This window comes from Mya arenaria, chromosome 5, assembly GCF_026914265.1.
Source record: "Mya arenaria isolate MELC-2E11 chromosome 5, ASM2691426v1".
Taxonomy (NCBI): domain Eukaryota; kingdom Metazoa; phylum Mollusca; class Bivalvia; order Myida; family Myidae; genus Mya; species Mya arenaria.
Genome location: NC_069126.1, coordinates 73842361 through 73866183, shown reverse-complemented (window position 1 = coordinate 73866183; position 23823 = coordinate 73842361). Strand labels below are relative to the sequence as shown.

General features: G+C 35.8%; 2 protein-coding genes and 1 long non-coding RNA gene across 7 annotated transcripts in view; all 3 read left to right on the top strand.

Annotated features, from left to right (window-relative positions):
* The window catches only part of LOC128234233 (tyrosine-protein phosphatase non-receptor type substrate 1-like), a 34303-nt gene extending 28210 nt beyond the window's left edge, over positions 1 to 6093 (top strand). For 3 of the 5 annotated variants that reach the window (XM_052948338.1, XM_052948339.1, XM_052948337.1), the window contains exons 6-8: positions 20 to 145; positions 3497 to 3609; positions 5064 to 6093. In XM_052948338.1, coding sequence (XP_052804298.1) covers positions 20 to 145; positions 3497 to 3609; positions 5064 to 5240 — 416 coding nt within the window. In that variant the 3' untranslated portion in view covers positions 5241 to 6093. Of the gene's footprint in view, positions 1 to 19; positions 146 to 536; positions 583 to 1849; positions 3143 to 3496; positions 3610 to 5063 lie in introns of those variants that run through there. The other 2 variants (XR_008260906.1, XM_052948340.1) reach the window with 2 other exon arrangements.
* A 4232-nt stretch (positions 6094 to 10325) lies between these two features.
* LOC128234248 (uncharacterized) lies at positions 10326 to 12072 on the top strand. The gene is made up of 3 exons (XR_008260910.1): positions 10326 to 10432; positions 10536 to 10727; positions 11994 to 12072. It is a non-coding gene; the product is annotated as an uncharacterized LOC128234248 (long non-coding RNA).
* Positions 12073 to 14089: 2017 nt separating this feature from the next.
* LOC128234238 (uncharacterized) lies at positions 14090 to 22683 on the top strand. Its single transcript, XM_052948347.1, has 2 exons — positions 14090 to 14480; positions 21928 to 22683. Exons 1-2 carry the CDS (start codon positions 14161 to 14163, stop codon positions 22604 to 22606), a joined length of 999 nt encoding a protein of 332 aa, XP_052804307.1. The 5' UTR covers positions 14090 to 14160; the 3' UTR covers positions 22607 to 22683.
* The last annotated feature ends 1140 nt before the right edge of the window (positions 22684 to 23823 follow it).

Here is a 23823-nt window from a genome sequence, read left to right as displayed (position 1 = left end):
ATTGTAGTCTATCTTACAGGTAAACATGAGAAACAGGGAATAAAAGAAACAGAAAGTGCATCTCCGTTACCATGGATTGCTGCGGCAGTCGGATGTCTCATACTTATTATCGTAATTGCCGGGTCGGTGATCGTCGTCAGGAAAAGTAACATATTTTCCTTAACAGTTAAGCAAATAAAACCAGTTGGATGTCTTGTCTCGTAATTGTCATAATTCTAATATTTAATAAGATCCTTTCCTAAACAGTAAAACAGTTTGCAATTTGATAAACTGATCTACTTAAATTGTCATAATTTTGGGTTCTGTGGTCGCTCTCAGGAAGATCTAGAGTAAGATACTTTCCTAAATTTTACAGTAAAACAGTTTACAGACTTCAGAATACACGTACCAGATTTTAGGATTGATTGTATGACCGTAGCTTGAATAAGATACATGTATAAGAAAAAAAGGAAAGGAAAAGATTGTTATCTTTCTTTAAGATTATTTAACATGAGATAATGAGATAATACACTTTCATTGCGCAATTTTACTTTCAGGGAGTCAACAAAAAAGAACATTAAACAGACAAAATGAACAGTTAGAGTAAATATAGTTTGAAATTATTATATCATAATCATGTTGTTTACCGACATAATATGAATATATATATATACATGCAAAAAGCTACAGAAACATGCTCAGTAGCAAAAAGTTTAAACATAAACCCGCTTTAGTGGCAATGGGCAACGCCAAAGACATAGAACACAAATTCACAAACAAGTAGACAATTGTTTTTGTCATTTCTATATAAAAAAATAATTTACTAACTAGTCTACATATAAAAGCGGAATTAAGTTACTGTGCATGTGAAAACATACCAGGCTCAAATTGTTTGGGATATTTGAAGTCCCTAATAACAGGACAATTAGTCCTCAATTTAATAAAGATGATGAAGTACATTCAAGTTAATTTAGCACATACAATGTTCTTCATAGCATTTGTACGAGTTGTAATACAGCTAAGATGCCACAAATTACAATATTAAAACTTAATAAAGATAAGTATCCTTTCATGATTACAGAACAATAAAAAGTATTGCCACCCAAAGTAAGAGTTAGCTAAGCTCATTGTTTTTGTTTTGGTATAAATTGTTTATTGTTCTGCTTTAAAAGAGATATGATTGTTATTAAAGGAAAATGTTTTAAAGATAATGCTGATAACTGAAAGTTTTATGCTAAAATTTCTACTTCCAGTACCTATTTGGTTGAAAGAAATAAGATACTTATGCCTGTTACGCTTACGAAATTTCTAGAAAATTGGGGCCAGGTCTTCAATATGTCGAATTAAAAGAATTATCACTTGATATGAGGCAGTATATTAGTTGGATCGGTGTGTTAAGATGGGGGTTAACAGCAAGAAATCGCCAAACTTTGATTATTAAAGAAAAATGTCTTATTATGAACACTTACGTTTTTTATATATGTCATGTCATTTAGTTTCATAATAATACAATAACCCTTAACATTAATTGTGTGGACAGTTGATTTTTTGTCATTAATAATGTTTTACCTATGGTGGATCTAGACCGCAATATAGTAACTCTACCTTTAAAAACATGCCTGGTCTTAAATATGCCCAGCAAAATCAGCTTAAAAGATTATTTAATTCTGAATGCTGTCACATGATATGCGAACATTTCCCTCGTATTGCAGCATTTAAATAAACAATAATAACTTACTGTATAAATCATCTGAGAGAAAGTTGTCCTACTTTGTACACTTTTTTTAGGCTAGTATATGTGAAGAATATTGTTTAATGCATTTAATGTTTTACATTTGACTATAATGTCTATATTACCATTACACTGTAGGAATATTCAAAATGGTAAGTAAAAAAACATTACATTTTCTCTGTGTAGTACATAAACATATATTTTACCAATCGCTTTCAAATTCAATGGTATTAAATAATGTAATACTCCGCTAAATAAGCTAAGTACCACATGAAGAAAGTAATATATCTCAATACGTGTAAAAGGTTATTTATTACATTCAAGTTAATTTAGTGTGTGTGTGTGTGTGTGTGTGTGTGTGTGTGTGTGTGTGCGCGCGTGTGCGTGCGCGTGCGTGTGCGTGTGTGTGTGTGTGTATGTGTGTGTGTTAATATTACTCCTTCGAGTAGCATAACGTCCATTTTACACAACTCTAAAGCTAATATATGGGCCTATATGTTACTCGAGGAAAAGGCGCAACATTCTCAAAACGAGCAATTGAACCAGCCAGTTTGTGCAAATTACTGCACGGTATGATCATTTAATGAGTTTGTGCTATTCCTAACACATAACCGGACATGTTACAGTAAAGCAATCATGGAACTTGAGCTTGAATGGCCGTTACAAGAATACCATACTCAAGGGCAAGCAAACTGCAAACCTTTTAAAAATCTATGTTTTTATTAAGCAAAAATACAAAGTACTTTATATTAATCCATTGTTTTGAATTTGCCTTTAAAAATGGGATGAACTTGCATTTGTCCTACAAACTGCAATGTCACGAAATTACGAGTTTTAATTAATCACGAAAGAATACTATATCTGCATCGAAAAACTGTCCATAAATGTAGTTTATACACTCTGTCACATCTTGCAATATTCTTCAAACAATAGCCATCTTCTGCCGTCTTCTCATTCAAAGCCAATTCTGATACCTCCTTTGTACTCATTCTCTTTCTAAATGTTAACATAAACTCCATTTGTAAAAATTGTACTGAAATGTATTTGATTGCCTTCGGCACTATATATGATATGTCATATCATTTTGAAAATTAAATATAATTTAGGCTCAGGTTTGTGGCCAGCTCCGTATCCGTAGCCATTCCACAAACGAGACCAAAATGTAATTCCTAAACGTGGCAGCAGGGAGTGTAGAGACAGTATACAATCCCCTTTTTTCCTAATAAACTATAACATCATTAGCAAATACTATTTTTTAATATTTAAGGGTCCGTACATTTTTTTTCTTATTTACGACGGCTTTGTGTAATCTTGTTTACATGTTGACGTATATGAATGGTTGTGCCTTCACATTTAGGCACATTTTGGAGTATATTTTAGGAATTTGCCTCGGTTGGGAATGCATTAACACGTTTGGGGTATTGGGCACGGTTGTTGGAATAGCCAAATATCTGAATCTAATATATATATATATATATATATATATATATATATATATATATATATATATATATATATATATATATATATATATATATATATATATATATATATATATATATATATATATATACAAATATATACATGGGTCATTTAATTGCATGCTATTGATCACAAATGATGTTGGCCTGTTTTAACTGTGCAAAATTCGTTAAATGTCCTTGAGTTAACTATTTTTCTTGTTCGTCATATCAGATATTAACATACACATCGATTACAAGTACATTCTCGTTTATGGAACTCAATTTCATATCTAACATTGCTTGGAGGATTCATTCATTTCAGGGAATGTTGAAACCAACGAGACCTCTCCTGGCAATGAAGATATAACATACGCACAGGTTGTCAAACCGCCAACAAAAAGGACGCCAGAAAAGACACGACTTGCACCAACACAGGTAATACGACAGTCAATGTCGCTCGTGCAAATGGAACTTGAATTAACAATATGTGTTTTATAAAGGTTATCATCAGGAGGACATAATTTACCCAATCTTTCACTGCTAAGACTGAAGTTAAAGTAACCAACGTACAAAAATGTGAATTATGGATGCCTTGTGACTTGATATTATGAGAGTATTATTTAAAAATAAAAAGTGTAAAAGTAGTACCAAAATACTTTTTACCATAGCATATTGTGGGCAGTTCTTGCCAGTCCCTTCCCTGCATTGTAATATTCAGTTGAAAAAAAAATGACAAAGTATTCAAACCCTCATAAGTTTTAATTGTATGCTTTTCAGCGGTTAATAGAGATTTATCAGTAAAAAATGAAGTTTCACTGTTTAGAGGCAGACAAATAACATTTTGATATTTCACTGTTTTCAAAAACGAACCTTATTCAAACTACAAATGAAATTGCTTCCCTTGCGGTAACCATAGTAAATACCAAAAAAATAAGGTTACTTACTTTGAATAGAATATGTATTCTATGGTATATGATTTTAGGCGTCTGGTAAAAATACAAAATTGATAGTTGACGAAACTTGGTTGTCATGAAACATCATTAAAATTGAAATGATTCACATGCTCATTTGTTATTTTAAAATATAACCTGCAAACCCAGCACATACATTTTTTAATGTAAAACAGAAACAAGCAAAACTGTTTTTCATCTAAACCCAAAAGCCGACCATCTTAAATTAGCTGCGATAATCGTCATACCTTCCATTAGAGCTGGTTCACGGGTAAATGTCATGATCAGTCCGGAGAAAAAGCCACGCTGCTCGAAACACACAGATATTTATGTGCATGATTTTGCTACATGCACAGCAATTATTTCACAATAATTGGAGCAGCTGGATATCATTAACAGCCTCAATAATTACTGCAAATAAAATAATCAGCAAAGCAAACAAATTGTCCGGTTACGAGATATTCGCCATTCTTCAGTCTCTCAGTTCGGTCACTCCACTAATACAATAAATCCGCATGATTTACGAAAGCAGTGACAGTGATAACTAAAAAGGTTCACTTCCACTTTTACAATCAGCAGACACTTTGAAACATTGACGTCATGTGTTTGATTTTTGGCATAATCACATTTTGCAAGTTCATCCGTGACTCACTGAAAGAAATACTGATTTATGTACTCATACGCAATAAGTTTTGTAAGCAATTGCAAAAAATAATTAATTGTGTGTTTAGAAAATGTTTACATATTAATGACCAGCAAGCAACACACTTTTTTCATGATATCAGATGTATATAAGGACGCCAGGCATCAAAATCAATCATTATCACCAATGACTCGATGAAATCACTAACGCATCTGTGTATTTCATATCTAAATAATTTACCAAACCAAATTTATACTTTGTTTTTATTATATTTAATTTGAACTAACACTTTCCAGGCGACATCCAATGACACATTGATTTACGCTGATTTGGACATTGAACACTTGGAAGAATCCAGTAAAGCTGTTGCAAACAAAAAACAATCCACGGATTCTGAGCCAGTGGAATATGTCGAAATCAACTTCGCAGCGAGGGCCCAGATCTCTGAAAGCGAGAACATTTACCAAAATTAATCAATGAGTTCGGTTAGAAATATAACCATTGACATTGTTCTAGTGTGATAAATAGGTTCTGACAAAGGTGTACGCCTGGGACACTCAACAAGTGTTAAATAACATATAGGGATTGATCAACATAAGCGCGTCATGAGAGTAGTGTATTATGTGACTGCCAAGTGATTATTAATGATTTCGAACGGGAAAATTGTTTCCGTCTTTAATAGTTTATAAACAAGCAAAAGAACAGCCATATTTGTCCATAAGCACGGAAGTATTTTCATGTCCGTTTTTACTCTGTATTTAAAGTTCTCATTTTAATTACTAATATACACATTGTAATTGAATGTTCCCATCTTAATTAGCAATGAACACATAGTAATTTAATGTTCCCATTTTATTTAGCAATGAGCACATTGTAATTGAATGTTCCCATTTTATTTAGCAATAAACAAATTCTTATTGAATGTCCATATATACGTTTGTATAGTTTGATGTTTTTGTATTGTATACAACCTGAAATGTTTACTCATTGATCATATTGACCTAAATAAGACAAATATTTTGTATATATTAATTCAATGACGATTGATTTTCATCTTATATAGCAATAGACACATTGTTTTTGAATTTTCATCAAATCGCAACAGCCTTACATAAATATGCTTGACTGAGTGACAGAAGCGAGACATCGTACAAACTTCAACGCTTCTTCCTCCATTATATTGTTATTATTTAGTTTTGTGCATATATCACTTGTCTTCTTTTAATGTGTAATTACCACAGCTTAACCTTTGATTACAATAGTTTTGTATTTCTTGATTTTTTTGTATATAAACATTGTTTTAACGAATTAAATCTGCAAACTGTATTATAATGACTCATACATTGATCCTGCATTATATGCGTACTTTTTTTAATTGGCCTTACTAAGTAACAATAAATACATTTTTGGTATGTAACATTCCATATAGCTAATGCTCAGTACATCGTCACAACAGATACCTTAATGACTTAAGTATTATAAATACATTTTTGGTATGTAACATTCCATATAGCTAATGCTCAGTACATCGTCACAACAGGTACCTTAATGACTTAAGTATTATTATCTAGAATATCACGCGGCATTGAGTAATTACTTTGATGTTGATACAGATTTTAAACACATCATTGACTGTTCTGTTCACGGATATCAACTGTTGTTGTTGTTATTGTGTTGTTGTTGTTCTTTTTGTTGTTGTTTTTGTTGTTGTTGTTATTGTTGGTGTTGTTGTTGTTGTTGTTGTTGTTGTTGCTGTTGTTGTTGTTGTTGTAACGTAATAATAGAACATCTTGAAAATAACGACATTGACTAAAACCCGGTATCCGATCCATGGACATTGTTTCGACTGAATAGTGGAGAAGGTATTTAAAAGACATATTTTAAAGATGCACTCTTGCTCCCAAATAAGATTCACCGAAATTAATAATATTGTTTTAATTCAAAAAACGATGAATAAATGTCGAAAACAATGATTCTTATGAGGGATACCGAGTTTAATTTGAAATGAGCATAAAACACGTTAGTTCTACCTTATGATACTATAGTAGACCACTGTAAATCTTTTAGCAATCACCAATCATTTAATATTTTAGCGCTTTCTGCAATTACATACTCAGTTACAATCTTGTTATCAGTAATTATTTTTTCCATAGATGCATTATTAAGTAAGGAGTTAAAGGTTTATCAGTCAAAATTGATGTCTGTTATACATGTGTGCCGTTTAATATTAGTACATTTCTCTAAATGTGAAGTGTTGTCTCTTTGTTTGACTTCTTCCTGATTTTAATCGCTGACAGGAAAAATCACTTTATATTAATTGTATGACAATTGCTATTTCTAATTTCTAAGATCATATCCACTTCCTTTACGCACAATAATCACTGTAATTGATCTTAGCGAAAATGACACCAAAATGGCGGACAAAGGCGGATACGTGTTAATGATGTTTATGAGGAAATCGCCTTTCTGAAATAATTTATCAGTTCTATACATGTTCTTAGCAAATATTCCGGATGTGAAACCGTAATTTGGCAGCTTCCTAAGCATCAATTTTATTTTTATTTATTTTTTGGAAAATTAATTATTCAATACTGAAATTACACAATGGTCTAGAAAACAATATACACTGCTACAGTGATCTTCGTTTTAAGAAAACATTCGAGAACTAATGTCAAACTAAATTGATTTATGATTGCCCGTAGATTAATTTTTTAAGGTCTAGTACGAGACCTGCGGACTTTAATAACCATATCTCGGAAATAACCATCGGCAGATCGACATAGCATCTTTTAACTTATGACGAATTAATGCGCGCACGGGCGTATCAACACCAGCGCTGTTAAAACTGCGGTGGTCAACAACCTAATTTACATTAACATTTACATCTAAATACCTATTTAGCGCTACCCTATCTGATAATATCAGCAAAATCTAGTAGTATTTAAATCACATGATAAATATAATACCTCCTCTTAGCTATGCTTTCCAAAGATATTTCTTATCAAGCTAGATTAATTATAACATTTTACCAACTACACATCAATGTTCCATGCTGTAATTCTCATGTCTTAATACTCCTTTCAATTTTGCTGTTTATAATGTATTCGATTATCCTTTAAGTCATACTCTTGAAAGAACTAGCCATTTTACAGTGGCATGTCAACTAGCGGAACTGTGCGCGTGTGGATTGCCTGTACAGCCGGAAAAACGTTTTGATGTTATCACTGTTTTCCATGCTCTAATCCATCTTACTTTTTGTAATTGTATGCATAAATATGATAAGGAACAGCTTTTGTAAAACCGCCACAACCTGGGACCCAAGATTGAAGCCATACACACACCGTACCAAATGAAAATGTAAACATGATTGAGATCCTTTGGAATATTGGGGCTCCTGTCGATATAGAATTTCTAAAACAATTGCCCGTAGATGAAAAATGAACGTGTTGCTCCCGAACATGGTGACATTGAATATGGCCCATATAAGACTCAATAGGCTTAAACAATCAAGCATGTATAATATTGCCTCGCTCAATATTGGGAACAAACAATTACGTCATCACAAAATCATTAAGAACGCTCACAAACATAAGACATCCCGGGTAAGTCTCAATCGTGATTATCCCAAAGAGATCAGTGACTAACGGCAAGTGCTGTGTAGAAATTTTAAAGACTGTAGAGATAGGTTTGGCAATAATAATGTTAACATGAGATTCCCTGCAGCCTTCGTGGTAAATGGTGAAACAGTAAGGGGCATGCAACCTCACTGGAATAGTGTGCTAGCTGAGAGCAGAGCCTCATACCTCTAAATACGGGTAATGGGAGCTTACGAACTCCGGAGAATATAATTCCACCAGTCACTTACACACAGCATACCTGAGCCACCAAAAGCGACACACTCGCCGATGATAAGCAATCGGAAGCTTCCGGTGTATCGTCGACCGAAACGCCGCAGGCAGAGCATGGGCACATAGTGTGTAATCATACATATTGAAACAACAAAATTACCCGACCCCAGTGTGACGAGCCGCAACACGAGGGCGGCGACTGGAAAAGAACCAGAACGCACCAACCGTCAGGATAATGGCACACAAAATACGTCTACAACTAGTGCAGGAAGTAGTCGGGGTATTGAGTAATCAGCAGGGGCTAGCAAAAACAATAGCAGCAGTGTCCCCAATAAAGAACCTACCCAGAAACGGGCTACTTCTGGGGGCCAAAAGTGCCTACCTGAGAGAAACACACCCAGTAGAGTTGGCAACTCCTCAGGGAGCGATAGACCGTCATAGGACTGGCGGTGTCTAGTGACCAAATCATGTAGTGATGATTATTTTACTAAGTTAGGTTGTCTGAATATGCGGTATAGAATAGAGGTTAAATTACGAAGAATTGATCAACGATTATGATATACATGTAGATTGTTGGTTGTACTGAAACTATGAAGACAGATTTTGATGTTACAGAAGTACCTAATAATTGTTTTATATTTCAGGCAAGAAAGCAAAAGTGTTTTTAAATTAAATTTTAATTTATCAGGTGCAATCGGTGTATTTAAAAAGAGTCATCTAAGTGTTTTGTTGCAGTGGAAACTGAATGTGATTATGTTTTGTTGGTCCATGTTAAGAAAGATGTATTATCGTTACATAAAAAATATAATTCACCAGAAACTTCTATTATAATGAACTCCAACTTTTTTAATCCGAAGTAATTGATATTTGTCGGGGACACAAACGGGCACACATCTTATATGTTTGATTTTGTAGAAGTCGATGAATTTCTTCGGTGTTTTTTTTTATTGCAGTATTTCAACCAAGAAAATAAACTTGATAACGAACAATTAAATGTTATAGAATAATAATCTTTTTTTATCTTGAATGGACGGTTAAGTAAAGATAAGTATTGTTGTGTTTGTCTGCATTTGCTCGAAAAGATATATGATGTGTATTCGAACATAGCAATATGTTTTATCAAATAAAATATCTTGCCACAGAGGTTAATACAAGCATCGCAATTGTTTTCGCCAATAATCCCAATTTGTTGACCCAATTCAATATTCATTTATTTAATTTATAGTAGCTACACTAAAGAATGAGGAATTGGCTGTGTTTTGTATTTCTTACATTATAAATAAACTATAATTTAGTCAACTCTGCGATCTTTCAATGCTTAGAATTTGTGATAGTATGGGCGATGTCATATAAACATCCATTCCCTGAACATCAAATACTTTCAAATTCATATGGCCTACCAGGCATCCTTATGGTAGATGGAATGCCTTAAACTCGCAAAATAGCTCGTCATTTGAACATTGTATGCTATGGCCAGCTGCCCAGCTGTTTCTTTACCAATCTACAAAACTAACGGTGTAATAACAATGGGTATAATACCTTTCAATCCTATAAACTTTGTTTAGGAAAGTTGAGCAAACGGCCATTCGGGTTATCCCACAAAGCCGGTGTAATTAATTTTGACGTCATATTGATATCCCATAGTGAAATATATGCAACAGCTGTTATTTGCATGAAAAGCATCTATCGGGCATTTCGTCCAAACCAGATTCCCATTTAAGTTTGTTGCTGTTATTATACGATATCTAAAAGGTTTTGCTCAGTGTTACAGATTCTTGGAGTGGTACCCATTCATAGAGAGACTTTTAACAGTCAAGGTATATCTGTTTATGGAAATAGTTTGTAATTAAATTTCAATTTGATGTAAGTTTAACACATACATGAGTGGGTATGATGCCCTTTATTTTGCCTTAATTTCAGATCAAGATGATACGGGCTATAATTAAAGCTCTGTTGATGATGTCATTCATTGCAATTGTTGTGGATTGTCTTCCTCTTGACGCAAGCGGTGACGTCATAATGATGCGCGCGAAACGTGATTTACAGGCGAGGTTTTACAGCATGATGTGTCATATGACGTCACTGATGTGTAATCCGCAACAAGAAAAATAAGTAAGTCTAACTTGTTATGCATTAATAACCTTGATTTTGATTTATATAGTAGTTAGATGACATGAAGTCGAATTTTGATTATTATAATGGGCGGAGTGAACCTTATTGCTTGACACGTTGTCAACGCAAAATCTGATACAGGGCGTGTGTATCGGATGATTGGCAGTAGGCGGACCTTTAAACGAAAAATGAAATTCTTAATGATTAAGCGTATAACTTATTGAATGCCTATCTGGGCGCAGTGAGAATTAAGGTTGTATTCTAAATTTGATATTCACAGTGTATCTCTGCTAAACCAATAGAAAAACAGAAATAAGCCCATAAGCTTAAACTTTAACCAAGATTGTATCTAAAAGCGCAATGATCAATGTAAAACAAACACCAAAAAAACACTAAACAAACATTGAACAAATATCAACCCAAGAGACACAATGTTACAAGACAACACACATTACATGACTCAAAGTATCACCACTGGTACGGCCATGTCACGGTCAGTGAAAACTAAACAACACCTCTATGGGCCTATTTTGTATTGTGTTTAAATGAACCTCATGCTTTTGGCCCTGGAATCGGTTCAATATTATATCTTCCACAACACAACTGTGTTTTGAAAAGGCCAAACGTATTATCTTTCCGAAACTGCATTTTTTGAGTAGCTATTTTTCATTAATGCAATATTTATAAGGGTCAATCACATTTTGCTTATTCTAACTTACATACATGTATAATATGTGTTTGGTAGACACGTTGTGTGACTGTGGTTTAATGTTTGTTTGATTAACTCGTTAAGAGACTCTGTTTCGGTGCTTTTTCGGTACACACGTCGCGTGTCTTTCGTTTGGTGTTTGTTGATTAATACCAAATTATTTTAGCTCAATTGTGTAGAAAGCTAACATCTTATTTTAAACTCTCCTGGATAAGCTTCCTGGGTCAAACTCAAAAGTACAGACTGTCCACATAAGAGGCCACAAGAACGTTCCCCGACCGGGAATCGAACCCGGAACCTCTTGATCGGGGATCGAACCCGTGACCTCTTGATCGGGAGGCAGACTCTCTACCCTTCAGGCATCCTGACCTGTTATGTAATTGTTCGGTAGACACGTTGTATCTTTAAACAAATGAAGCAACTGGTCTGTTCTATGAAACTCGCATTGTTCTATTGACAGCTCGAAACTTTTTATTTAAAGCTACCCGGCAATATACACGTTCTCGCTGATTCTATTTTTGAAACTTATCTTAAGGATACCTACTGTTTTATTTCAGGGAACTGAATGACGTCGTTGTGTCTTCGAAAATTACGTGTAAATTTTATTTTGTTTCAAAATAAACACGCCATACCTCATATATCTGTTTTATTTTAGTCCTTTATGGGGATAAATAAATGTTTTTAAATCATTTGTTATTGTTTTGTTTTGTAATGTTTTGTATTGTTTACCGATAACGCTCATAATTTTCGACCGTAAACGATTAATTTTCTTTGACTGATTCGATTAAAAAAAAACATGTATGCTACTTCCGTTGAGTTAAAAACTATTTTTATTGAACACACAAATTTTGATTTGTTATTGTCATGTGAGATTTTAACTCTGATCAATATTTGTAATGGATGTAAAAAATAATTTGCTTATAAGGCTATCACTTTAAACATCATCAAGACTTTTGTTATAGACCACAAAAGTTCAACTGAGTCCATGTGGAGTTGAAAATCATATTAGAATGTCCAGATTTCAATGAAAACCAGTTTGTTAAACATACCTGGAATAATGTTTGATTTACAAAATAGGTTCATGTTTACTGTTTAGTGAAGTAAGAGGGCGTGATAGTTTGTTTGCGTATATAAACAGTAAATGCACGTACAAAACACGGATATGAAGGGGAAAACTCCTATAAAGTGGAAAACTCATGGCAGTTCTGGGTTTGACATCATTAATCGTAACTCTATTGCAGAATGCTTCTAAAAATAAGGTACTTCAGGGGATGAAACTCATATATACAATACAAAATTAATTAATTGTGATTTTCTCCCCTCTACACTGCTCTAACAGTAAAATTAGCTTAATGGTGGGTGGATGAGTGCGTGGTTTTATCGAGCGAGTATCCAATAGAAGGAATCATCGCTCAAGCCGTTCAGCACTTTAAGTGCTTTCATTTTTATTGTATAATGATATAATGCAAACTACAACGAAACACCAAATAACCAAATGTTCAATAGTGACCTTGGTTAAAGCAGAGGAATCATGGCTAATTAGACACGCAACGAGGAGACGCAAATACTAATAATTCAATATCAATTAGTTTTGGGGTTACCGCTTTGAACGGTCATTCCATGGTATATTGGGGTCTCAGTATTTGAAGAAAAGTTACCCGAATATTCGGTATTGTTAAACGTACCTTATATGCAAAATACAAAAAAATAACTTCTCCCTAAACTTTTTGTTTCCGGTCGTGCCAAATAACGGTGGAAATCGGAAACCGATAATATGTTTTTGGAAATGACATATATTACTAAAACTCAGGCCATAACGTACCTTTAACATTATTCATTTGAGAACGTTTGTATTCTAAGTATTTGATATTTTAACGTTTAAATAAGTAAATATGTTTGCGCATAACGGAAGTAAACATTTAACGTAAATTTGTGTTTAGAGAATCAAGTGCTAATCGCACACAGCAGCATTTCAGAGATAATATTATCTCTGAAACTATTCATCAGTTCGGCCATTTCAAGGCGCCGTTTGATACTTTTCTTCTCAATTATTGAAATGTTTATTATGTGTTAACACTTAAAGAGACATTGAAGATGAGTGTTTTAAAATGTGATTGTTACAAAGACATTTGGAAACGTTATATAAGCAAGTATCATACTAGTAACCCGAGTATGTCGAAATTGATTGAGTTGTTTTCATCAAATAAAAGATCGGTGTTAAATCGATTGTGTACTTATAAAAGTAAAGCTAATGAAATAAAAAAATCGCTTACAAATAATATTATTTAATTACCTTGTATGTCTTACTATGTTTTGTTTCTGTATTATATACCAACCTTTTGTGTTATAATTATTTGTATGGATGAGAAACATTATGTTTAAATCCAGATAATTCATCTTGTTGTTTACTGCTTAATGTATTTTTCTTCAATGATATTTATTGATGCAAACAACAACGGTAGCATTCTAACGATATGTTGGGATAGCCATGCATGTCGAGATAAGATGGCACAGGTCAGTGTGCCAGTTTTCAATCGCACTGATAACATAAATGCGTAAAATCCTTCTAACGGTGTAAAAGTCACTAGTATAAGATGATAAATCATGGTGAACCGAATAAGGAACTTTTATCGAAAAGCGGCGCTGAATTTGTCTGCGAAGAATATACTTCTATTCTGTTTAGTGTCACTTTTATTATTTCAAATTTTCTTCTTATGGGGTGATATGGAGTTGATACTAGGTGATATCCGAGAGGATGAATTGGATCTTGTCTTTGCATACGAACAAGAGTTGGAGGTTGACTTTCCTACGTCCGAACATATCTATCCTAGAATTCCTCACGTTGTTCACCAAACGTGGAAGGATATACACGTACCGTCTGAATTTCATGCCAATGTGCGTTCATTTGTTGAACTTCATCCGGACTTCGACTACTTCTTCTGGACAGACGCATCCGCTAGAATTCTAATCAGAGCCAGGCATCCTAATTTGCTGGCATTATTTGACAACATTGTCGAGCCGGTAAGAAGAGCGGACCTCCTGAGGTATTCATCACTATCCTCATTGATTTTTTTCTCATGAAAGATCTCATGCAATCGTTTAAACATAAGTAAAGTATATGTCAAAAAAAGTAAATACAAGCACAAACAAACGGCAACGATGTTCCACAACAATTACGAACATCGTGGGTTTTAAACTTACGGCATATTCCTAACTTAATTCGTTATCACTTTTCAAAATATGCATACATGTGGTAGCATAACATATATTTGGTTTATTACCAATTATGTGTTAGCCTTATACACGTTTTCTATTTTGAATTGTAATGGTCATAGAGGAGCTCCTTCGAGAGTATATAGTTCATCAAGTATGGTCATAGAGGAGCTCCTTCGAGGGTATATAGTACATCAAGTATGGTCATACATAGAGGTTATTTATTATGTGTTAGCCTTATACACGTTTTCTATTTTGAATTGCAATGGTCATAGAGGAGCTCCTTCGAGAGTATCTAGTTCATCAAGTATGAACATAGAGGAGCTCCTTCGAGAGTATCTAGTTCATCAAGTATTAACATAGAGGAGCTCCTTCGAGAGTATCTAGTTCATCAAGTGTAGTTATAGAGGAGCTCCTTCGAGAGTATCTAGTTCATCAAGTATTAACATAGAGGAGCTCCTTCGAGAGTATCTAGTTCATCAAGTATGGTTATAGAGGAGCTTCTACGAGAGTATCTAGTTCATCAAGTGTAGTTATAGAGGAGCTCCTTCGAGAGTATCTAGTTCATCAAGTATTAACATAGAGGAGCTCCTTCGAGAGTATCTAGTTAAACAAGTATGGTCATATAGGAGCTCCTACGAGAGTATCTAGTACATCAAGTATGGTCATAGAGGAGCTCCTTCGAGAGTATCTAGTTCATCAAGTATGGTCATAGAGGAGCTCCTTCGAGAGTATCTAGTTCATCAAGTGTGGTTATAGAGGAGCTCCTTCGAGAGTATCTAGTTCATCAAGTATGGTAATAGAGGAGCTCCTTCGAGAGTATCTAGTTCATCAAGTATGGTAATAGAGGAGCTCCTTCGAGAGTATCTAGTTCATCAAGTGTGGTAATAGAGGAGCTCCTTCGAGAGTATCTAGTTCATCAAGTGTGGTAATAGAGGAGCTCCTTCGAGAGTATCTAGTTCATCAAGTATGGTAATAGAGGAGCTCCTTCGAGAGTATCTAGTACATCAAGTGTGGTCATAGAGGAGCTCCTTCGAGAGTATCTAGTTCATCAAGTATGGTCATAGAGGAGCTCCTTCGAGAGTATCTAGTTCATCAAGTATGGTCATAGAGGAGCTCCTTCGAGAGTATCTAGTTCATCAAGTGTGGTTATAGAGGAGCTCCTTCGAGAGTATCTAGTTCATCAAGTGTAGTTATAGAGGAGCTCCTTCGAGAGTATCTAGTTCATCAAGTGTAGTTATAGAGGAGCTCCTTCGAGAGTATCTAGTTCATCAAGTATTAACATAGAGGAGCTCCTTCGAGAGTATCTAGTTCATCAAGTATGGTAATAGAGGAGCTCCTTCGAGAGTATCTAGTTCATCAAGTATGGTCATAGAGGAGCTCCTTCGAGAGTATATAGTTCATCAAGTATGGTCATAGAGGAGCTCCTTCGAGAGTATCTAGTTCATCAAGTATGGTAATAGAGGAGCTCCTTCGAGAGTATATAGTACATCAAGTATGGTCATAGAGGAGCTCCTACGAGAGTATATAGTTCATCAAGTATGGTAATAGAGGAGCTCCTTCGAGAGTATATAGTTCATCAAGTATGGTAATAGAGGAGCTCCTTCGAGAGTATCTAGTTCATCAAGTATGGTAATAGAGGAGCTCCTTTGAGAGTATCTAGTTCATCAAGTATGGTCATAGAGGAGCTCCTACGAGAGTATATAGTTCATCAAGTATGGTAATAGGGGAGCTCCTTCGAGAGTATATAGTTCATCAAGTATGGTCATAGAGGAGCTCCTACGAGAGTATATAGTTCATCAAGTATGGTAATAGAGGAGCTCCTTCGAGAGTATCTAGTTCATCAAGTATGGTCATAGAGGAGCTCCTACGAGAGTATATAGTTCATCAAGTATGGTAATAGAGGAGCTCCTTCGAGAGTATCTAGTTCATCAAGTATGGTAATTGAGGAGCTCCTTCGAGATAAATAGTTCATCAAGTATGGTAATAGAGGAGCTCCTACGAGAGTATATAGTTCATCAAGTATGGTCATAGAGGAGCTCCTTCGAGAGTATCTAGTTCATCAAGTATTGTCATAGAGGAGCTCCTTCGAGAGTATCTAGTTCATCAAGTATTGTCATAGAGGAGCTCCTACGAGAGTATATAGTTCATCAAGTATGGTCATAGAGCAGCTCCTTCGAGAGTATCTAGTTCATCAAGTATGGTAATAGAGGAGCTCCTACGAGAGTATATAGTTCATCAAGTATGGTCATAGAGGAGCTCCTTCGAGAGTATCTAGTTCATCAAGTATTAACATAGAGGAGCTCCTTCGAGAGTATCTAGTTCATCAAGTATGGTAATAGAGGAGCTCCTACGAGAGTATATAGTTCATCAAGTATGGTCATAGAGGAGCTCCTTCGAGAGTATCTAGTTCATCAAGTATGGTAATAGAGGAGCTCCTTCGAGAGTATCTAGTTCATCAAGTGTGGTAATAGAGGAGCTCCTTCGAGAGTATCTAGTTCATCAAGTATGGTAATAGAGGAGCTCCTTCGAGAGTATCTAGTTCATCAAGTATGGTAATAGAGGAGCTCCTTCGAGAGTATGTAGTTCATCAAGTATGGTCATAGAGGAGCTCCTTCGAGAGTATCTAGTTCATCAAGTATTAACATAGAGGAGCTCCTTCGAGAGTATATAGTTCATCAAGTATGGTAATAGAGGAGCTCCTTCGAGAGTATCTAGTTCATCAAGTGTAGTTATAGATGAGCTCCTTCGAGAGTATCTGGTTCATCAAGTATTAACATAGAGGAGCTCCTTCGAGAGTATCTAGTTCATCAAGTATGGTTATAGAGGAGCTCCTTCGAGAGTATATAGTTCATCAAGTATGGTCATAGAGGAGCTCCTTCGAGAGTATCTAGTTCATCAAGTATGGAAATAGAGGAGCTCCTTCGAGAGTATCTAGTTCATCAAGTGTGGTTATAGAGGAGCTCCTTCGAGAGTATCTAGTTCATCAAGTGTAGTTATAGAGGAGCTCCTTCGAGAGTATCTAGTTCATCAAGTATTAACATAGAGGAGCTCCTTCGAGAGTATCTAGTTCATCAAGTATGGTAATAGAGGAGCTCCTTCGAGAGTATCTAGTTCATCAAGTATGGTCATAGAGGAGCTCCTTCGAGAGTATCTAGTTCATCAAGTATGGTAATAGAGGAGCTCCTTCGAGAGTATCTAGTTCATCAAGTATGGTAATAGAGGAGCTCCTTCGAGAGTATCTAGTTCATCAAGTATGGTAATAGAGGAGCTCCTTCGAGAGTATCTAGTTCATCAAGTATTAACATAGAGGAGCTCCTTCGAGAGTATATAGTTCATCAAGTATGGTAATAGAGGAGCTCCTTCGAGAGTATCTAGTTCATCAAGTATTAACATAGAGGAGCTCCTTCGAGAGTATCTAGTTCATCAAGTATGGTAATAGAGGAGCTCCTTCGAGAGTATCTAGTTCATCAAGTATGGTAATAGAGGAGCTCCTTCGAGAGTATCTAGTTCATCAAGTATTGTCATAGAGGAGCTCCTACGAGAGGATATAGTAGAGGAGCTCCTTCGAGAGTATATAGTACATCAAGTATGGTCATAGAGGAGCTCCTACGAGAGTATATAGTACATCAAGTATGGTCATAGAGGAGCTCCTTCGAGAGTATATAGTACATCAAGTATGGTCATAGAGGAGCTCCTTCGAGAGTATCTAGTTCATCAAGTGTAGTTATAGAGGAGCTCCTTCGAGAGTATCTAGTTCATCAAGTATTAACATAGAGGAGCTCCTTCGAGAGTATCTAGTTCATCAAGTATGGTTATAGAGGAGCTCCTTCGAGAGTATATAGTTCATCAAGTATGGTCATAGAGGAGCTCCTTCGAGAGTATATAGTTCATCAAGTATGGTCATAGAGGAGCTCCTTCGAGAGTATATAGTTCATCAAGTGTGGTCATAGAGCAGCTCCTTCGAGAGTATATAGTTCATCAAGTATGGTCATAGAGGAGCTCCTTCGAGAGTATATAGTTCATCAAGTGTGAGACTATATAGTACATCAAGTATGGTCATAGAGGAGCTCCTTCCAGAGTATATAGTACATCAAATATGGTCATAGAGGAGCTCCTTCCAGAGTATATAGTTCATCAAGTATGGTCATAGAGGAGCTCCTTCGAGAGTATATAGTTCATCAAGTATGGTCATAGAGGAGCTCCTTCGAGAGTATATAGTTCATCAAGTATGGTCATAGAGGAGCTCCTACCAGAGTATATAGTTCATCAAGTATGGTCATAGAGGAGCTCCTTCGAGAGTATATGGTTCATCAAGTATGGTCATAGAGGAGCTCCTTCGAGAGTATATGGTTCATCAAGTATGGTCATAGAGGAGCTCCTTCCAGAGTATATAGTTCATCAAGTATGGTCATAGAGGAGCTCCTTCGAGAGTATATAGTTCATCAAGTATGGTCATAGAGGAGCTCCTACGAGAGTATATAGTTCATCAAGTATGGTCATAGAGGAGCTCCTACGAGAGTATATAGTTCATCAAGTATGGTCATAGAGGAGCTCCTACGAGAGTATATAGTACATCAAGTATGGTCATAGAGGAGCTCCTTCGAGAGTATATAGTTCATCAAGTATGGTCATAGAGGAGCTCCTTCGAGAGTATATAGTACATCAAGTATGGTCATAGAGGAGCTCCTTCGAGAGTATATAGTACATCAAGTATGGTCATAGAGGAGCTCCTACGAGAGGATATAGTACATCAAGTATGGTCATAGAGGAGCTCCTTCGAGAGTATATAGTACATCAAGTATGGTCATAGAGGAGCTCCTACGAGAGTATATAGTACATCAAGTATGGTCATGCACCTACGAGAGGATATAGTACATCAAGTCTGGTCATAGAGGAGCTCCTACGAGAGGATATAGTACATCAAGTGTGGTCATAGAGGAGCTCCTACGAGAGTATATAGTACATCAAGTATTGTCATAGAGGAGCTCCTACGAGAGGATATAGTACATCAAGTATGTTCATAGAGGAGCTCCTACGAGAGTATATAGTACATCAAGTATGGTCATAGAGGAGCTCCTTCGAGAGTATATAGTACATCAAGTATGGTCATAGAGGAGCTCCTACGAGAGGATATAGTACATCAAGTGTGGTCATAGAGGAGCTCCTACGAGAGTATATAGTACATCAAGTATGGTCATATAGGAGCTCCTACGAGAGTATATAGTACATCAAGTATGTTCATAGAGGAGCTCCTTCGAGAGTATATGGTTCATCAAGTATGGTCATAGAGGAGCTCCTACGAGAGTATATAGTACATCAAGTATGGTCATATAGGAGCTCCTACGAGAGTATCTAGTACATCAAGTGTGGTCATAGAGGAGCTCCTTCGAGAGTATCTAGTACATCAAGTGTGGTAATATAGGAGCTCCTACGAGAGTATATAGTACATCAAGTGTGGTAATATTGGAGCTCCTACGAGAGTATATAGTACATCAAGTATGGTCATATAGGAGCTCCTTCGAGAGTATATAGTTCATCAGTATGGTCATAGAGGAGCTCCTACGAGAGTATATAGTACATCAAGTGTGGTAATATAGGAGCTCCTTCCAGAGTATATAGTACATCAGTATGGTCATAGAGGAGCTCCTACGAGAGTATATAGTACATCAAGTGTGGTAATATAGGAGCTCCTTCGAGAGTATATAGTTCATCAGTATGGTCATAGAGGAGCTCCTACGAGAGTATATAGTACATCAAGTGTGGTAATATAGGAGCTCCTTCCAGAGTATATAGTACATCAGTATGGTCATATAGGAGCTCCTACGAGAGTATATAGTACATCAAGTATGGTAATAGAGGAGCTCCTACGAGAGGATATAGTACATCAAGTGTGGTAATATAGGAGCTCCTACGAGAGTATATAGTACATCAAGTATGGTAATAGAGGAGCTCCTACGAGAGGATATAGTACATCAAGTGTGGTAATATAGGAGCTCTTTCCAGAGTATATAGTACATCAGTATGGTCATAGAGGACCTCCTACGAGAGTATATAGTACATCAAGTGTGGTAATATAGGAGCTCCTTCCAGAGTATATAGTACATCAGTATGGTCATATAGGAGCTCCTACGAGAGTATATAGTACATCAGTATGGTCATATAGGAGCTCCTACGAGAGTATATAGTACATCAAGTGTGGTAATATAGGAGCTCCTACGAGAGGATATGGTTCATCAAGTATGGTCATAGAGGAGCTCCTACGAGAGTATATAGTTCATCAAGTATGTTCATAGAGGAGCTCCTTTGAGAGTATATGGTTCATCAAGTATGGTCATAGAGGAGCTCCTTCGAGAGAATATAGTACATCAGTATGGTCATAGAGGAGCACCTACGAGAGTGTATAGTACATCAAGTGTGGTAATATAGGAGCTCCTACGAGAGTATATAGTACATCAGTATGGTCATAGAGGAGCTCCTTCGAGAGTATATAGTACATCAAGTATGGTAATAGAGGAGCTCCTTCGAGAGTATATAGTACATCAGTATGGTCATATAGGAGCTCCTACGAGAGTATATAGTACATCAAGTGTGGTAATATAGGAGCTCCTACGAGAGTATATAGTACATCAGTATGGTCATAGAGGAGCTCCTACGAGAGTATATAGTACATCAAGTATGTTCATATAGGAGCTCCTTCGAGAGTATATAGTTCATCAAGTATGGTCATAGAGGAGCTCCTTCGAGAGTATATAGTACATCAAGTATGGTCATAGAGGAGCTCCTACGAGAGTATATAGTACATCAAGTGTGGTATTATAGGAGCTCCTTCGAGAGTATCTAGTACATCAAGTGTGGTAATATTGGAGCTCCTACGAGAGTATATAGTACATCAAGTATGGTCATATAGGAGCTCCTACGAGAGTATCTAGTACATCAAGTGTGGTCATAGAGGAGCTTCTTCGAGAGTATCTAGTTCATCAAGTATTGTCATAGAGGAGCTCCTTCGAGAGTATCTAGTTCATCAAGTATTGTCATAGAGGAGCTCCTTCGAGAGTATATAGTACATCAAGTATGGTCATATAGGAGCTCCTACGAGAGTATATAGTACATCAAGTATGATTATAAAAGAGCTCTTTCAATGGTTTTTATTTCATCAAGTATGAAATGAAGGTCATGATAGCAATGATATGAGGAGCTCTGTAAACGACCCCTAACATAAATAAAATAGTTTTGACTGAAATTTCTGAATTACTTCCTTTCGTTTTCTCGTTTCAGGTACGTGGTGCTTTATGAGTATGGGGGAGTGTACGCGGATATTGACACTCAATGTCTCCGTCCACTTCACCGAGTCCTGAACAAGTACGCATGTGTGCTGTCACCAGAGCCGTATGAGCATGCGTCACTTATTTTCAATACCGAGTTTATGGTAACAAATTCGATCATGTTCTGTCGCGCAAACCATCCTTTCTTCAAGCAAGTGTTAGAAAACATAGCTGACTTTAACCATTTCAGCCAAGACATTGATGCCACTGGGCCAAACTTTTTGACGTTTCAGTTGAACGTGTTTGATAAAAATGGTGGTAAAGTTTTAACGAATAAACATGCAAAATCTCAATTAGAAGTGAAACATGGCTCACGTAAGAAAGGAAAAGTCTCGAACAAACTCGAACCAGATGATGACGACTTTATTTTCATTCCGTCAAGTCAGTATTTCCAAAATGACCTCGACCCAGTGAGGTTCGACCAATTTCGACGATTGTGTGCCAACTTCATAAACCTTAACAACATCCAAAAGAGAGGGTGCGTGACTCTGAAAGATCGGGGAATGAAATATAGACAGTCAAAATACGCATATACAAAACATTTTTTCTACCATACAGGGTATAAGATTATTCCTGAAGGAAAAACCAGTATCAGTGAGCTTGTACCTAGCGTAAAAATATATAAAGGCTGATAGTCTCGAATGACTTGGTGGACAGTAGGTGTTATGTGTTAGATATAAATAAAATAATAATGATTGCTTGAAAGATGTGTGACTTGCATCCTTAGATGAAATAAATGTATTAACGTCTGAGTATTTTTTAAGAACAACCCATGGCCTATCGATGGAAATCATATTGAGTGGCGTTATTTTACTTCATAATTATATCGGAATGTGTTAGCATATCGTTATGTTATAAAAATCATTAACGAGGTCTAATTTATCTGAACAAATGGCCAACACCGTGGTTAGGTTTTAACTCAAGCGATGAACAGACGTTAAACAACATTATAAATAATTGTCCATCTCAGAACATGTTTGTGTTGTTTATCGTCCATACTTTATATATATATTAAGCAACGCTTCATTTCATAAATCAGAAATCTTTTTTTCTAATATAATAATTTATGCGCAATACCAAAACATGAATCATTTTTAAAACAATAATGAATGCGTAATAGTTGCCCCAGGGGAATGTTTAATTCGCAATTGTTTTTCATGACTTGAGTGAATCTGATTAAACCATACCCTTTGAGATATGAGTATATCTCATTAACATATAACTTATTATTTGACAATCCTCGAATATTTTTATTTAGGGTAATATTTTAACCGTGTTTCGATCTAAATCGTGTTGGACAACATTATACCGGAGTTTACTAGCTTTTTCTGTTTTAACTCATACCGAGAAAGTACCCGATCGGTTTACTAATAAACTATTCCAACATTTTATTGAAACGATCGTTAATCTCTTTTTGACCGCTTTAAAACAACGTAGACGACTTCATAACTCGGACTATGCGTGTATTACTGTGTTTGCTAGTCTGGACTATGACTCGGGCATTCGCTACAGGTAATAGAAATTATCTAGGTTTCTAGGTTTTCTTTCACCAATCTTTACAAGAAATATGTTTAAAGTGACACTCTTATCCAAAATCAGTACATACACATGTATAACAAACATCAATTTTGACTGATAAACCTTTAACTACTTACTAAATAATGCATTTATGGAAAATATTAATTACTGATTACAAGATTGTAACCGTGTATTTCATAGCTGAAAGCGCAAAAATATTAAATGATTGGTGAATGCCATATGATTTACTGCGGTCTACTATAGTCTAATAAGGTAGAAATACCATGTTTTATGATCATTTCTTTCAAATTAAACTCGGTATCCTTTATAA